Source organism: Mus musculus, chromosome 7 (genome assembly GCF_000001635.26).
Source record: "Mus musculus strain C57BL/6J chromosome 7, GRCm38.p6 C57BL/6J".
In the NCBI taxonomy this organism is placed as follows: domain Eukaryota; kingdom Metazoa; phylum Chordata; class Mammalia; order Rodentia; family Muridae; genus Mus; species Mus musculus.
In genome coordinates this window covers 27,304,602-27,321,393 of record NC_000073.6, presented here as the reverse complement: position 1 = coordinate 27,321,393, position 16,792 = coordinate 27,304,602, and the positions used below count along the sequence as shown (strand labels likewise).

At 49.2% G+C, this 16,792-nt stretch overlaps 1 protein-coding gene across 6 annotated transcripts in view; it reads left to right on the top strand.

Moving 5' to 3' along the window:
* The window catches only part of Ltbp4 (latent transforming growth factor beta binding protein 4), a 34,581-nt gene extending 18,327 nt beyond the window's left edge, over positions 1-16,254 (top strand). For 2 of the 6 annotated variants that reach the window (XM_006539458.3, XM_030241972.1), the window contains 11 exons: positions 1,638-1,769; positions 1,858-1,983; positions 7,011-7,157; positions 10,607-10,873; positions 11,142-11,213; positions 11,980-12,108; positions 12,327-12,473; positions 13,474-13,626; positions 14,452-14,832; positions 15,175-15,327; positions 15,844-16,254. In XM_006539458.3, coding sequence (XP_006539521.1) covers positions 1,638-1,769; positions 1,858-1,983; positions 7,011-7,157; positions 10,607-10,873; positions 11,142-11,213; positions 11,980-12,108; positions 12,327-12,473; positions 13,474-13,626; positions 14,452-14,832; positions 15,175-15,327; positions 15,844-15,998 — 1,862 coding nt within the window. In that variant the 3' untranslated portion in view covers positions 15,999-16,254. Of the gene's footprint in view, positions 1-1,637; positions 1,770-1,857; positions 1,984-7,010; positions 7,158-9,581; positions 9,835-10,606; positions 10,874-11,141; positions 11,214-11,979; positions 12,109-12,326; positions 12,474-13,473; positions 13,627-14,451; positions 14,833-15,174; positions 15,328-15,843 lie in introns of those variants that run through there. The other 4 variants (NM_175641.2, NM_001113549.1, XM_006539457.4 and 1 more) reach the window with 3 other exon arrangements.
* The last annotated feature ends 538 nt before the right edge of the window (positions 16,255-16,792 follow it).

The window sequence follows — 16,792 nt, the reverse complement described above, 5'->3', positions numbered from 1 at the left end:
GCACACTGATGATTTTATAGATAAAATGTCAGGTTGTTGCTTTGTTGAGCAGTGTCTTGCTATGTGCTCCAGGCTGACCTTCAACTTGTTGTTTGTTTGTTTGTTTGTTTGTTTGTTTTGAGATAGCCTCTTCCATTCCCCATCCTCCCTCCCTCTCCCCTCCCTCTGTGTGTGTGTGTGTGTGTGTGTGTGCGCGCGCGCGCGAGTGTGTAGGCCTGGCTGGCTTGAAATTCACTACTGTAGGATACTCTTGCCTGGAACTTAGAGCAATCTTCCTGCTGCAGCCTTCCTGGTGCTGAATTCTAGCCATACACCAGAGCACCTGTCTCTGACTCCCAAGTGCTGAATTCCAAGCAGGTGCCACCATGCCCAGCTTAAAGTTCCGATTTAATAAAGATGGCATGAGACTGAGTATGTCCCTCATTTGGTAGGGTCCTTGCCTCAAATAGACGATGCCCTGGGTTAGACACTGGCTAAATGCATAAACTGAGTGCTGTCCTGCAGTCCTAGCATTTGGGTGGTGGAGGCTAAAGGATCAGAAGTTTAGGGCCACACTTGGCTGCATAGCAAGCATGAGGCCAGCCTAAGCTACATGAGACCCTAAATTTAAAAAAAATGCTAACTTTAAAAGGAGAATAATGGGGGCTGAAGAGATGGCTCAGCAGTTAGAAGCACTGACTGCTCTTCCAGAGGTCCTGAGTTCAATCTCCAGTGACCACATGGTGGCTCACAACCATCTGTAATGGGATCTGATGCCCTTTTCTGGTATGCATGAAGAGAGCAACAGTTACTCACATACATACATACATACATATATACATACATACATACATACATACATACATACATACATACAATAAAGGAGAATAATAGGTGCAGTAGCACCTGTTTGTACAACCCAGTAATTGGGAGGTGGAGACAGGTGGAGGGTTTAAGGATTATCCTCAGCTACATGGGATTCAAGGTCAGCCTGGTCTACACGACATCCTATCTCTAAAACAAAACAAAATTAAAAATTGAAGAAAAATAAGCTGGGCATGGAGGCTTATGGCTTTAGTTTCAGATCTCCAGAGGCAGAGGCAGGCAGATCTCTTGAGTTTGAAGCTAGCCTGGTCTACAGAGTGAGTTCCAGGTCAGGCAGGGCTATACAGTCTCAAAGAAGGAGGAGGAGGAGGGAGAGGAGAAGGAAGAAGAAGAAGTAGAAGAAAAAAGGGAGTCAGGAGGACAGAAATGGGTGGAAATGATGTAAATACAGTAGTCGTGTGAAATTCTCAACAACAACAAAAAGAGCTAGAACAAGAAGAAAAATAAACGAGCAGATGTGACAGGTCATTTGGACAAGGATATTGCTCAGGGAGGCTGAGTAAGAGGGCTAGACTTTGATATGTCTGTGAATGAGGATAAGGGGGTATGCAATACACATAGTCGTGGAGACATATTTAGCAGAGAGAACCATGATAACAAAGACCCTGAGGTGGGACCCTGTTTGAGAAACGGCCTGAAGGACTTAAGAGCGACTAGACTCATGTAATACTAACCAGGCCCAGGGACTTCTCAATCTTATCGACTGGAAGTGGCATTAGCATACCCCCACCCTAATCTCAGGTCTTTGAGACCCGGTCCCCACTCTGTTGTAGACATTGATGAGTGCCGAGAATACGGCTCTGCGATTTGTGGTGCCCAGCGCTGTGAGAACACCCCGGGCTCCTACCGCTGCACACCAGCCTGCGACCCTGGCTATCAGCCTACACCAGGGGGCGGGTGCCAAGGTGAGTGTTCGTGGAGTAGTAGAGGGGATGTGAAGCGGGTGAGAGGTTTAGACATGACCTTATTGAAACGGCCTGCTGGTGTTTGCAGATGTGGATGAATGCCGGAACCGGTCTTTCTGCGGCGCCCATGCTATGTGCCAGAATCTGCCTGGGTCCTTTCAGTGCGTCTGTGACCAAGGCTACGAAGGGGCACGGGACGGACGTCACTGCGTGGGTAAGGGACCAGAAAAGAATAGGCTAGTCCACTGTCCTGGAGAAACAGAAGTTCTAGAGCTGCAGAGTTAGTTCCTGGACATAGCCAGTTAAAACGATTCTGTAGAGCCAGGCATGGTAGCTCACTTCTGTAATGCCAACATTTGGGAGGCAGAAACAAGACGATCGTTATGAGTTTGAGGCCAGCCTGAGCTACATAGCAAGTTCTAGGCTAGCCTAGGTGACAGAGTATGACCCCCTCCCCCCAGTCTCCAAACAGAAAGATCAAGTAATCTTACCCAATTCGTTTTTGCTTTTTTTGTTTTGGTTTAGGTTAAAATTTATTCATTTTATTTTATGGGTGTTCTTTTACATATATTTATGGGTACCATGTTTGTGCCTGGTGCTATGAAGGTCAAAAGGGGGCATTGGAATTGGAGTTACATAGACTGATGTGAGCCGCCATGTGGGTGCTGAGCATTGAACCATGGGTCATCTGCAAGATGTGCAGGAAGTGCTCTGAATCACTGAGCCATCTCTCCAGACCCTCACTTAGTTTTGTTTGTTTGTTTGTTTTGTTTCTGAGACAGGGCTTCTCTGTGTCGCCCTGGCTGTCCTAGGCCTCACTCTGTAGACCAGGCTGGCCTCAAACTCAGGGATCTACCGGCCTCTGCCTCTAAAGTGCTGGGATTAAAGGTGTGCGCCACCACTGTCCAGCTTAAGTTTTGTGTGTGTGTGTGTTAATTTTTTTTTTCTCTTAGTGAAACTACATCCCAATCCCTTTCAATTTGTTATTTGACTGTTTTCTTCAGGGGGATGGGTCTTGTGTCTTTTTTTTTTTTTTTTTTTTTTTTTTTTTGGTTTTTTGAGACAGGGTTTCTCTGTATAGCCCTGGCTGTCCTGGAACTCACTTTGTAGACCAGGCTGGCCTCGAACTCAGAGATCCACCTGCCTCTGCCTCCCGAGTGCTGGGATTAAAGGCGTGCGCCACCACGCCCGGCTCGGGTCTTGTGTCTTAACCTCACTGTGTAGACATGAATGGCTTCAATTTTGTATCCTCCTGCCTCCACTTCTGAAGTGCTGAGATAACAGGTGTGTGTCATCACACCCAGCTCCAGCCCAAATTTTACATTTTATTTTTACAAATAGAGGCCCTAGATTACTGAGGCTGGCCTTGAACCCCCTATGAAGTCTGAAACTCCTGCCTCAACCTCCCTAGTAACTAGGAGAACAGCTCTAGACCACCAGATCTGACAGAAAAAATCTCTACACACAGCAAATAGAGAAACTTCTGGGCTGCACCCCTCCAGCCCATGCTGCAGATGTACGGGCACCCCCACCATCACTACTACGGTCACCATGGTTACTATTTTAGTATCCTGACCCCCTTCATTTGTCCACCCACGCATGCGATTAGGCATTAGGACAGATTTGTGAGTTTTCTGAATGGTTGTTTTGAAAAAAGGAATCTCACTCTAGCACTGGCTGGCTCTGACGTCACAGCCTAGACCAGGCTGGCCTTCAGCTTCAGTGACCCTCCTGCCTTTGTTCCAGCCTACATTCTGCACATCATTAATTAGAGTTTGCTATGTCTTTACAGGTATTTTAATTAGAGGCCCAGAGGGCAGAGAATAACCTGCTCTTTTCTTCCACCATGTGGGTCCCTGGGGATCAAACTCGGGTCATTAGGCTTGGCAGCAATATACCTTCCTTGCCTTCTCACACCTGCAAACACAGACTTTATTATTTATCTGTTTTTGTTGAGAAGGAGGGGAAATAAGGGTTGAGATGGGTTCTTACTAAGCAGCCCAGAGTGGCCTTAACAATTCTCTATGGATTTACTTGGTTTTGTTCTTGATTTGTTTGTTCTCTCTCTCCCTCCCTCTCTCCCTCTTTCTCTCTCTCCCTCTCCCCCCTCTCTCATCCCCCCTTTTTCTCTCTCTCTCCCCCCTCTCTCCCTCTCATTCCCCCCCCTTTCCTCTCTCTCCCTCTCCCCCCTCTCCTTTTCTTGCTATGGTGAGGCTGGAACCTGGGGTCTCTGCATGCTAGTTAAGCCTTCTACCACTGAGCCTCATCGCCAGCAGCCTTCATTCCTGAAGAGAGAGTGGAAGGGATGGAGGAGGAGCTCAGCAGTGATAAGTGATAGCATGGGCTGCTATCCTAGAGGACCTGTGTTTGATTCCTAGCACCCACGTCAGGAGGCTCTGAGGGATCTGTCACCTCTGGCCTCTGAGGCTACCTGCACTCATATACACACACCCAGACAAAGATACATACATTTGTACTTGATTTAAAAATAATATATATCTGGGTGGTGGTGGCACACATCTTTAATCCCAGCACTCGGCAGGCAGAGGCAGGTGGATCTATGAGTTCGAGGCCAGCCAGGTCTACAGAGTGAGTTCCAGGACAGCCAGGGCTACACAGAGAAACCCTGTCTCGAAAGACAAAAAAACAAACAAAAAGAACAAGTGCTCTTAACCACAGAGTCCTTTCTCCCACCCCCAAATGTGTGTGTGTGTGTGTGTGTGTGTGTGTGTGTGTGTGTGTGTGTTGCTTTTTTGAGACAGGGTCTTACCGTGTACCTGTCTGGCCAGAAACTCACTATATAGATCAGGCTAACTTCATACTCACAGAGATCCATCTGTCTCAGCATCATGAGTGCTGGGATTAAAGACTTGTGTCACTATGCCCAGCAAAATACTTATTTGTTTAAGTTTTCAAGACAGGATTGCTCTGAACAGCCCTGGTTGCCTTAGCCCCGGCTGACCTGGAACTCACTCTGTAGACCAGGCTGGCCTTTAACTCAGTGATCGGCCTACCTCTGCCTACTGAGTGCAGGGATTAAAGGTGTGCACCACCACTGCCTGGCTAAAATACATATACTTTTAAATGCACTTGCTGCTCCTGAAGAGAACCAGGTTCAGCTCCCAGCACCCACAAAGTGACTCACAACTGTTTGTAACTCCTGTTCCAAGATATATGGTGCCCTCTTCTGACCTCTGAGGGCACCAGGCACCCATGTGGTGTTCATACATACATGCAGGCAGACACGCAGACACATAAAATAAAATTTAAAAACAAGACAGCTAAGAGGAAGGGGAAGAGTTAAATGGCAGAGTCTGTGAGTGCAGATGTAAGTAGAGCCAAGAACCACAGCAAAGCTTTCTTCCTCTGCTGGGTTTGTTTCCAGGCAGTGACAGGTGGCCCTAGCTCTGGGCTCACAGCCTCAGACTGGCAGCTGTACAGCTAAGGAGGAGACCCAGAAAGCCTCAAGACTGGCTTTGATTGGCGTGAGATGAGGTCATTGCCTGCCTCTGACCCGCGGAATCGCAGTAACCTGATTCGTTCTGCCCCAGTGGAGACTTGGCTGTACCCTGGATGCATGCGGAGGACTTGGAGGCGCAGGGAATTCCCAAGAGAAAGTTAGGGATTCTAACAAGAAGAGAAGTAGACAATAGGGTCTGAGCTGTTGAGAAATAGTGAGGCTGGGGATGGAGAGTCGGTTCAGCAGTTAAGAGTACTGGCTTCTCTTTCAGAGGAACTGGATTTAATTCCCAGGATTCACATGGTGGCTCATAATCACCTATAATCCAGTTCCCGGGACCCAGTGCTCTCTCCTGGTCTCCACTGGAATCTTGTGCATGGCCCACATACAAACATGTAAACACACACTTAAGTACCTCTCTTAAAAATTTACATTGCGCCGGGCGTGGTGGCGCACACCTTTAATCCCAGCACTTGGGAGGCAGAGGCAGGTGGATTTCTGAGTTCGAGGCCAGCCTGGTCTGCAGAGTGAGTTCTAGGACAGCCAGGGCTACACAGAGAAACCCTGTCTCGAAAAACAAAAAAAAAAACAAAAACAAAAAAAAAAATTTACATTGCAAGCCAGGTATGATGGTGCCTGTCTCTAATGCAAGCCCCTAGGTCACTGAAGCAGGGGGATTGCTACAAGTCTGAGAGCAGCCTAGACTATACAGAAAGTTCTGAGTCATCTTAGATTAAAGAGTAAAACTGTATTCTCCCCCCCTCCTCTCTCTCTCCCTCTCCCTCCCCCCTCCCTTTCTCTCTCTCTCTCTCCCCTTCTCTCCCCCTCTCTTACTTCCTTTCTTTCTTTCTTTTGTGGGGGAGGGGGTTGGTTTGGTCTTTTTTTTTTCAAAAGATTTATTTATTATTATATGTAAGTACACAGTAGCTGTCTTTAGACATAACGGAGGAGGGCATCAGATCTCATTGTGAGTGGTTGTGAGCCACTATGTGGTTGCTGGGATTTGAACTCAGGACCTTCGAAGAGCAGTCAGTGCTCTTACCGCTGAGCCATCTCTCCAGCCCAGTCTTTTTATTTTTTAACGAAACAATGAGAACAGAAAGCTGGCAGTGGGGGGCCGGCGAGATGGCTCAGAGGGTAAGAGCACTGACTGCTCTTCCAAAGGTCCTGAGTTCAAATCCCAGCAACCACATGATGGCTCACAACCATCCGTAATAAGATCCGACACCCTCTCTGGTGTGTCTCAAGACAGCTACAGTGTCCTTATATATAATAATAAATAAAATCTTTTTTTATAAAAAAAGAAAGAAAGCTGGCAGTGGGGGCTCAGACCTATAATCCTAATACTTGGAAGGCAGCAACGGGAGGGTTGCACAAGTTCAGAGCCAGCCTGGTCTACACGGTGAGCCAGGGCTACACAGTGAGAGCCTACCTCAAAAGACATATGCCTATAGAGATATGTACCCATTGAGATATATAGAAATAGATATCCATTAGATTTAAAGGTTAATTTTTGTTATATGTGTCTAGTGTTTTATCTGTACCACATGCCTGCAGTGCCTGTTAGTGCCAGTAGAGGGCATCGGATTTCCAGGAACAGACATTACAGTTGTCAGCCAGTGGTGCTGAGAATTAATCCAAGGTCTTCTGCAGGAGCAGCCAGTGCTCTTAACTGCTGAGCCATCTCTCCAGCCCCATCTATTACATTTGAAATCTTGGAGTTCTCGAACTACAGAAGTTTTATAACATGGGCTTCCTCTCACCATGTTTCCTGATCACAGATGTGAATGAGTGTGAGACACTACAGGGCGTGTGTGGCTCCGCGCTGTGTGAAAATGTTGAAGGCTCCTTCCTGTGTGTCTGCCCCAATAGCCCTGAGGAATTTGATCCCATGACTGGACGCTGTGTTCCCCCACGGGCTCCTGCAGGTAAGATTCATATGCCTATGTCTACTAAACAAAGGCCTGCTGGGCCTGTGGGAAGATTGTGTGGCTCAACCATGTGTGTGTGCGTGTGTGTGTGTGTGTGTGTGTGTGTGTGTGTGTGTGCATGCATACATGCATATACCTGTTAATATGGACCATCAGTTAAATGCTATCACTTTAATTTTTTTCCATATGTTGCTTTGAAGTTTTTATCTATTAGAACTTTTAAAGGGGTTCTATAAGGTTTCTTTTCTGCTTATTTTCTATTTTTGTGTGTGGTGGGTGAGTGTGTGCATGTCTGTGGGAGTGCCTCAGAAGGCCACATGGGTGTCCTAACTGATTCCTTTGCAAGAGCAACAGTTAGTGACCTTCACTGCTGAGCCATCTCTCCAGCCTTTATTTGTTAAACTTTTATTCTTGTATGATGCCATGATGTCATGTGATGTGTACATGTCTGTAGACATGGGATGTCCCACGATGTGCATGTGGAGGTCAGAGGACAGCTTTGTACAGTTGGTTTTCTCCTTCCACCTTTCTGTGGGCTTCTGGGATTGAACTCCAGTTGGCAAGCTTCCACGACAAGTGTCTTTACCTGATAAGTTGGTGGTTCTTAGCTTTCCTAATGCTGTGGCCTTAAATACAGTTCCTGATGCTGCCGTGACCCCAAACATAAAATTATATGTTGCAAAAAAATTATTACGTTGCTATTTCATCGCTGTAATTTTGCTACTGTTATGAGTCATAATGTAAAATCTGCTATGCAATAGATCTGATATGTGACCCCCAAAAGGAGTCACAACCCCTAGATCGAGAACCACTGCAAGTTATTTTGCCAACTGGCTTTTTTGCTTATTTGTTTTGTTTGTTTTTTCTTTTTTTCAAATAGGTAGCCTGGGCTGGCCACACATTCTATGTAGCTGAAATGACTTTGAACATCTGATTCTCCTGCCTTTTCTCTCTAAGTGCTGGGATCACAGCCTGGCTTCTGCAGTGCTGAGAATCAGACCCTGGGCTTTGTGCATGCCAGGCAAACACTCTGCCAACTGAACCACAGTCCCAACCCTAAATGCTATTGCTTTAAAGAAATATACAAACACCCTTAGAACACACATGATGGATAGCATGGATAACACTACACTACACTGAGCTGCAGGCTCCAGCCTTTGACATGGACATTAGATTTATTCAAGAGAATTAGTTCCTGACTGGAAGTCTGCTAGATTCCTTCATTCAGCGTGTATACCTAGGCCAATCAACATATTCGGGCCCTTGCTGCACTCTGGGGACACAGTAGTCAGCAGAGAGGCTTAACATCTGACCTGCTGGTCTCAAAATCCAGTGGAGAGCTAAGCCAGGGGCCATAAGGTCTAATGGCTGCTCAGAAGCCGAGGTGACACTGAAGGTTAAAGGCTACAAAGTGAGTTCAATGACAGTCTGGGCTATTTATTAAGGCCTTCCTTGTCTCAAGTCAAGAATAAAAAATGGCTAGGAGCCGGGCGTGGTGGCGCACGCCTTTAATCCCAGCATTTGGGAGGCAGAGGCAGGTGAATTTTTGAGTCCGAGGTCAGCCTGGTCTACAGAGTGAGTTCCAGGACAGCCAGGGCTACACAGAGAAACCCTGTCTCAAAAAACCAAAAAAAAAAAAAAAAAAAAAAAGATGGCTAGGTATGTATAGTTCAGTGCCAGACTGCTTGTCTAGACACCACCAGTAAAGAGGCTCAGCAGTGGAACAATTACCTAGAATCCCCCAGTGAGGGGCTGGGGGCGTGGCTCAGTGGTAGAGCCCCTGCCTAGAATCCCCCAGTGAGGGGCTGGGGTGTAGCTCAGTGGTAGAGCCCCTGCCTAGAATCCCCCAGTGAGGGGCTGGAGTATGGCTCAGCAATAAAGATCTTCCTTGGATATACACGGCCCTGTAATCAATCCCTAGGAGTTAAAAAAAAAAATCTAATAAAGAGACAGAGATATCCCCAGCTATCCAGAGGAATCTGACTGACTGGGAAGATCGGAGACCAAAGAGAGCTGGAGGGGGAAAGGAGATACCCCGGCCATCCTGAGGAGAGGTTTGGGGGCGGGGGGGGGGTTCTGGAGGGGTCTGTGTCTGAACTAAGTAGGATGAACAGAAACAAGTAGCTAAATGTGTGAGTCGGGCGTTGTGTAGTGGTGACCGTCTGTCTATGTTTATCCTGCTTATGGCTTGAGGGTGGAGTCCACCTATGGGGAATACACGGTTGCAGGAGTGTGAGGCTATTGCTCACCGACTGGGGACCAGGAAGCAAGGATGGGAGAACTCAGTTGGTTTTTCCTTCTTCCCTTTTTATTCAGTTCCAAGTTCTATCCTAGGGGGGGCTGCCGTAGGTCTTCCTGGAAAAGCCCTCACAGACATACCTAGAAGGTGTGCCTCGCTAATGCTCTGGGTACTTGTTTTAGGAGGTTGGACTTCTCAGGGCACGGAGCACCATGGACCGGTTTCAATCCAGAAAGAGTTTGGAATCTCCCTGGGGATGCTGTGTGAAAGTGTTGAGTGAAAGTGTTGAAGCAGAGAGGACAAAGTTGGACCAAACCAGGGGTCTTGAGTGGGGAGGGGCAGTGTAACCTCAAGCTTTTACACACGTGCCCCTATTCCCAAAATAATGACTCTGAGACTTATTTATTTATGAATAAATGTCATAAGTGTTGACTCATTCCTGCCAGTTTGTAACTCAATTATCCTGTTCAAACTAGTCTAAGTCTGCCATAAGACTAGTTACCTCTCCTCGGTTTCACGTGTCTTTCTTCCTCAGAGACCGGGATATATCCTCCCGCCTCTGTCTCCTAGCGTTCCAATCTCTCTAAACTGGAACTCCCACCTTCTATTTCCTGCCTCTTGCTAATAGGCCATCAGCTTTTGATTGACAGGTGATGCTTCCACACAGTGCACAAGAGATTCTCTCTACAGGACAGTGGGTGGGAGAAACATCTAAGAGGTGGGCAAGCGACGAGGCTGCCTGCCTGGCGGGGGAGTGGTTTGATCTAGTCTGGGACAAGCTGGGTGTGAAGACCCAGAGGGTCACAGGGAAAGCACAGGAAATCACCTGTCCCCTCCTGTCCCATAGCTGAGGGGACACCAGGAAGTGGGAGAGTGTGAAGCAAAGGATACCAAAGTGATAGGAGAGGGCAAATAGCCAAAATGAAACTAGGCATGGTGGCTCACACCTGTAATCTCAGCACTTAGGGGGTGAGGCAAGGAGGATCTCTGAGTTTATGCCGTACTAGACTACTAAATGATATTGATTTTTAAAAATCAGTTTGAATCCTTGTGGTGGTGTACGCCTTTAATCCTAGCACTCGGGAGGCAGAGGCTAGGAGTTCAAGGTTTGCTTGGTCTACAGAGTGGGTTGCAGGACAGCCAGGGCTACATGCTACACAAGGAAACCCTCTCTCAAAAACAAATACCTTGCCTTTTGTTTCTTCAGGCACGTTCCCTGGCTCCCAGCCCCAAGCACCTGCCAGCCCCAGTCTTCCAGCCAGGCCACCAGCCCCTCCCCCACCTCGAAGACCCAGCCCTCCCAGGCAGGGTCCCGTGAGCAGTGGACGTCGCGAGTGCTACTTTGATACAGCCGCTCCAGATGCGTGTGACAATATCTTGGCCCGAAACGTGACGTGGCAGGAGTGCTGCTGTACTGTGGGAGAAGGCTGGGGCAGCGGCTGCCGCATCCAACAGTGCCCGGGCACCGAGACAGGTGGGCGTGGCCTGTGAGGGAGACAAGGGCTCAAGCTCTTGGTGTAGATATGGGGATTGGAAAGAGGATACGTTTAGACTAAGGATTGGGTTAGTGGTGCAGCCGGGACAAGAGTGAGCCATCAGCCACCAGGCGGGCATCAGTGGGCATGAAGCTGAGAAGTGGGTGCTGACAGGCCTGGGCTTTAGCACCTGGTAGGAGGCTACAGCCAGTGAACTCAGGCAGGGACTGGGGCTCGGGTTTCAGAGTTCTTTCCTTCTATGTACAGCTGAATACCAGTCATTGTGTCCTCACGGCCGGGGCTACCTGGTGCCCAGTGGAGACCTGAGTGCCCGGAGAGGTAAGGCCAGACTTCAACCCCACCTACCCTCAGTCCCTAGGCCAAGCTCTGTCTCACCCTGCCTCTGTTCCTTCTTGCTTGCTTGCTTTCTCATTTGTTAGCTTATTTTTGAGGAGTGTATCTCACTAGTAGTCCAGACCAGCCTCAAACTTGTAAGCCACTCAATTTCTTGCTCCTGTCTTTCTTTTTCTTCTTCCTTCCTTTTCCTTTTCCTTTTTTTTTTTTTTTTTTTTTTTTTTTTTTTTTTTTTGTTAATTTTCTTTTGGGTTTTCAAGACAGGATTTCCTTAGGTAGCCCTGGCTGTCCTGGAACTCACTCCATAGACCAGGCTGGCCTTGAACTCAGAGATCCACCTGCCTCTGGCTCCCTAGTGCTGAGATCCATGGTGTGTGCCAGTACCACCTGCTATACCTTTCTTTTCTCTCCTCATTTTTAATTTGTGTTTTTGGCTACAGAGTCAAGTAGCCCAGGCTTGCCAAGAATTAGCCAGGCAGCAGAAGCTAACCTTGAACTCCTGTTCCTCCTATTTCCACCTCTTGACTGCTGGGTTTTCATGCATGCTCCGACATACCTGGCTCCCTTTTCTGTCTCTCACTTTATTCTTAAGATCCCCTCCTCATCCTGCCTTCTGGTTCCAGTTTTCCGTGCCTCAACTTGCGGGTACCATTGCGCTCTTCCTCTCTTGTGACTGGCTATATCCCACACTACCTGTTTTCTTCAAATCAAACCCACCCCTGCCCTCACCTCCCTCCACCTTTTCCTGCAGATGTGGACGAATGCCAACTCTTCCAGGACCAGGTGTGCAAGAGCGGAGTGTGTGTGAACACGGCCCCAGGCTACTCTTGCTATTGCAGCAACGGGTTCTACTATCACGCACACAGGCTGGAGTGCGTTGGTATGAGCCCCACCTTCCCCACCCCCAATTCTGGCCAGGCCAGTCCCCCCTCCAACACCCCACCCCACCCCACCCCCGCCCCAAGTAGGAATGTAGCCAACCCAGCAGGAAGTCTAGACTCTATCCATCACAATGTGAGCTGAGGAAATGTGAACCAGAGTTCATCCTGGTAACTGCCTCCCCCGCAACCCCCCGCCCTTCCTCCCATACTTTCCTAGATAATGACGAATGTGCGGACGAGGAGCCTGCTTGTGAAGGTGGCCGCTGCGTCAACACGGTGGGCTCTTACCACTGTACCTGCGAGCCCCCACTGGTGCTGGACGGCTCCCGGCGACGCTGCGTCTCCAACGAGAGCCAGAGCCTGGGTAACCCCGCCCACGGTCCCGCCCAGCCCCACCCCCCTCTCCCAGCCTGTAGATCTCTAGGCTTAGCTTCTTCCTTACAAATCTTCAAGGCCCCTAACACCTGGATGGGGCTCAGAATCTGACTTTTTGCTTGTTTGGTTTTTTGAGACCGTGAACTCATAAAGGACACGCCCACTTCTGCCTCCAGGGCTCTGGGATTAATTCTCTGAGCCACAATGTCTGGCCAAAACAGTTTTATTCTTCGTTACTAACACCCCCCCCCCCATTTTGTAGTACAGGCTGGCTTGGAACTCACAGAAATTCTCCTGCCTCAGCCTTCTAATTGCTGGGTTTACAGGTGTGAGATTACAGGGGTTACCACTCTTTTGAGGTAACCTGGCCTGGAGGTTAAAGGTGAAAGTCTTAATGTCCATATTTCACTTTCTTGCCCTGTATCATCTCTTGGGCCCTAGGTTCTTCTTTTTTACATGCATATTCTCACTATGTAGCCCAGGCTAGCCTAAACTCACTTGAACTCTTGCCTCAGCCTCTCAGTTACTGGGATATCCAGCCTGCTCTACCACACCCCCTCTTTTGGTTTTTCTTCTCTCCTCTTCTTCCTTCTTTGTCTTTCTCTCCCTCCCTCTCTCAGCCTATCTACCTATCTTAAATGTCCTTCTCTCAAATTACTCCATGTGTCTCCCTTCTTTGCTTTGGGCCCCCAAATCTCTTTACCCATTTTCACTTCCTACAAAAAAAAAAAAAAGTCCCTAAACTTGGAGACTTCATTTAAACACACCTGTGATCCTAGCTACACAAGAGATGGATGAAGGAGGACTACAAGTTTTGGGCCAGCCTGACACCCCCCCCCCCATCCCCAAAACAAAACAAAAACAAAAACCCTAAACTAATACCCAGGGAAGAGAATCAACTACCCCATTACACAGAACCCTGGGGAGACTGGAGTCGGGCCTGTGTGAGAGGGCCCGGGTGCCCTGATACATCCTATCATTGCCTATAGATGACAATCTAGGAGTGTGCTGGCAGGAAGTGGGACCTGATCTCGTCTGCAGTCGCCCACGACTAGACCGGCAGGCCACCTACACCGAGTGCTGCTGTCTCTATGGTGAAGCCTGGGGTATGGACTGCGCTCTCTGTCCTGCCCAGGACTCAGGTACTGCACAGCTCTACACTGCCCCCAGAGGACCTCTTGGCATCCTTACATGTGCTGCAACCTCTCCCAAAATCTTGATCACAATTCTACAGACTTCTAAGTGTCAGCAGCTGAAATCTCAAGGCCAGAGTCAGCAGCGTCCGTAGCCCCAACCCCGTCAGCTCTGAGGTCTCTCATCTTAATTAAATTCCTGGTTTCTAGACCCACCATACACAACCTGTGAGACACTCCACTTCAAACTCTGGGCCCTTAGATCCCAACAGCAGTTGCCCTCGTGCACTAGTCTGTCCTGCAAACTCTCTGGTAATAGCTCCTACAGCTGCCAACAGGCATTACCTTGGGCCCTCTCCACACCAATACCAAGACTCCAACACAGCCCCAAAGATCTCTGGTCCCTCCTTTTAGCTCTGTATGAACAAGAGCCCAAAACCCCAGTCTTGATTCTTCGCCCCCCCCCCCCATCCCAGAGATTCAAGCTGCTTCCAGGCACCTTTGACCCCTTAAGTTCCAGTGTTCAGCCAGCCACAACACGTCTTTGTCTCATTTCTTCAGGTTCCCAGCCCTAGCTCCCATGGGGCTCCCAAACTCTATTACCTTAGACTGATCCTTAGCTGCAGTCTGAAGACCCTGGATCCTACTATCTCAATCTCAGAATCAGTCTGGAACTGTCAGTTGTGCTTGCAAATGCCCAGATCTTCCCTTTCCAGCTCTGCCCCCTCTCCATCCCTCCCCAAACCTCTTAGCACACCAGTCTCTTCTGTTGCCCGGAGACCAGTCCATGAGTGGTGGGTTCTGATCCTGCTATGCCTTGGCTCCTGTTTGCAGATGACTTTGAGGCCCTTTGCAATGTGCTGCGTCCACCTGCCTATGGCCCGCCGCGCCCTGGTGGCTTTGGAATTCCCTATGAATATGGCCCAGATATAGGCCCACCTTATCAGAGTCTCCCCTATGGGCCAGATCTGTATCCACCGCCAGTGCTACCCTACGACCCCTACCCACCCCCACCTGGACCCTTTGCTCGCCGGGAGGCCCCTTATGGCGCCCCACCCTTCGACATGCCGGACTTTGAGGATGATGGTGGCCCCTATGGCGAGTCTGAGACTCCTGACCCACCTAGCCGAGGCACTGGTTGGCCTTATCGGTCCAGAGACACCCGTGGCTCCTTCCCAGAGCCTGAGGAATCCTCTGAGCGTGGAAGCTATACAGGTGAGCAGTTAGTTCTGCCAGAGAAACCAAACAGATGGACAAAAACAAAAACAACACACACACACAAGATGGGAGATGCCGAGAGAAAAGGTAGAAGGTAATACAGGGGCACAAATATACAAGAGCACCTGGAAAGCAGGAGTGTTGGTGACTCATGTGGGTAATCCCAGACTTAGGAGGCAAAGAGGCCAGCCCTTACCACAGCGCCCCCTGCCGTCTAAGGGTGGGAAAGACGGATTAGGATGAGATCGCCTGAGCCTGGGAAACCAAGGGCAAAGGCGGAAAGAGACAAAGACACCTAGGCAGAGCTTTCCATTCTCTGGGTACCTATGTTCTCTGCAGGAGCCTTGTCTGAGCCCTATGAGGGCCTAGAGGCCGAAGAGTGTGGTATCCTGGATGGCTGCCCTCACGGCCGCTGTGTGCGCGTTCCAGAAGGCTTCACCTGCGATTGTTTCGATGGCTACCGCCTGGACATCACCCGCATGTCCTGTGTCGGTGAGGAAGGGGAGGAGAGAGAAGGGTGAAATAAAAGCAAGTTTGACCAGATGGTGATCAGGAACCTCCAAGAAAGAACCTCATTACAGACAGGGGTCAGGCCACCTGAGAGGGAGTAAATTAACTCTTGCTCAGGGGTGGCGCTTGCTCAGGGGTGGTGCTTGACTGAACAAAATGGGGTCAGAGAACCAAAAAAGCTGAGCTCCTGTTAAGTGGCAAAGGAGGGTTTGGGACTATGAAAGGAATCCTGTAGATGTTATTTGTGTTAGTGGTGAAACCCAGGGCTTGTTGCCTGCTAGGTGAGTGGTCTACCACTGAGCCACGCCTCCAGTCCCTCCATCTTGCAAGCCAAGGTATAGAGATGATATGCCACCTGCTTAGGCTCACACAGCCAAGAGGTAGCAAGTGATATATTACAAGCCACAGGAAAGGCCCCACATCCATGGTCCTCTACCCCAAAAGACTGAAAGACTGGCCTGATTCCTGGACATGAGTAACAGTCTTTCTACCCCCCAGACGTCAACGAGTGTGATGAGGCAGAGGCAACCTCCCCACTCTGCGTCAATGCGCGCTGTGTCAACACTGACGGCTCCTTCCGCTGTATCTGTCGTCCAGGATTTGCTCCCACGCATCAGCCACATCACTGTGCGCCTGCTCGACCCCGGGCCTGAGCAGGGGCGCCAAATCTCCCACTATACCTGAGCACCGGGAGCTTCCAGAGCACGCCTGCCTCCCTCCCTCTAGTCTGCATGTGTGCAAGGATGTCAGACAGTCTCGACTTAGGATGGACAGACACAGAGGGGTGCCTTCTATGGTGCCAGCCTGTCATGCCCAGTCCCTCCCACCAGTGCCCTGGGCCTGTCCTGGGTCCCCTGACACATTTCTTGCCCTTTTATACAATTTTCAATTAAAACACCTATTTTGTACTTTCGGCCTCTGCCTGCCTTTTTCTTTTTCTCAAAAGCTGGCTCCACTGTGCGCTGAGTCACTCCTCGGAACGCGCCATTCCTGCCGCCAAGACTGAGACTCACTTTCCATGACTCTCACTGAGTCTAGCTTTGTCCCTCTTGGCCTCCAGTCTCAGTTTCTTTCTCTTCCCCGTTTCATCGTCTTTCTCTCTGGCCATTCTCCTCCTGTCTTTCTGTCTTGTGTCTTGTCTTCTTTAGTTTCCTCTTGTCGTTCTCTTCCTAAACTTTAAAGCAATCATGCTTCAGAGTTTTTGAGGTTTTCTGTTGTTTTGTTCTTTTCTTTTCTTTTCTCTTCTTTTTGTTTGTTTTCCAGACAGGGTTTCTCTGAATAGCCCTGGCTGTCCTGGAACTCACTCTGTAGACCAAGTTGGCCTCCAACTCAGAAATCCACCCGCCTCTGCCTCCTGAGCGCTGGGATTAAAGGCGTGCACCACCACTGCCCAGCTTACTCTTATTTTCTTTTAAGAGGTTATTATGTAGTCTAACCTGGACTTGAA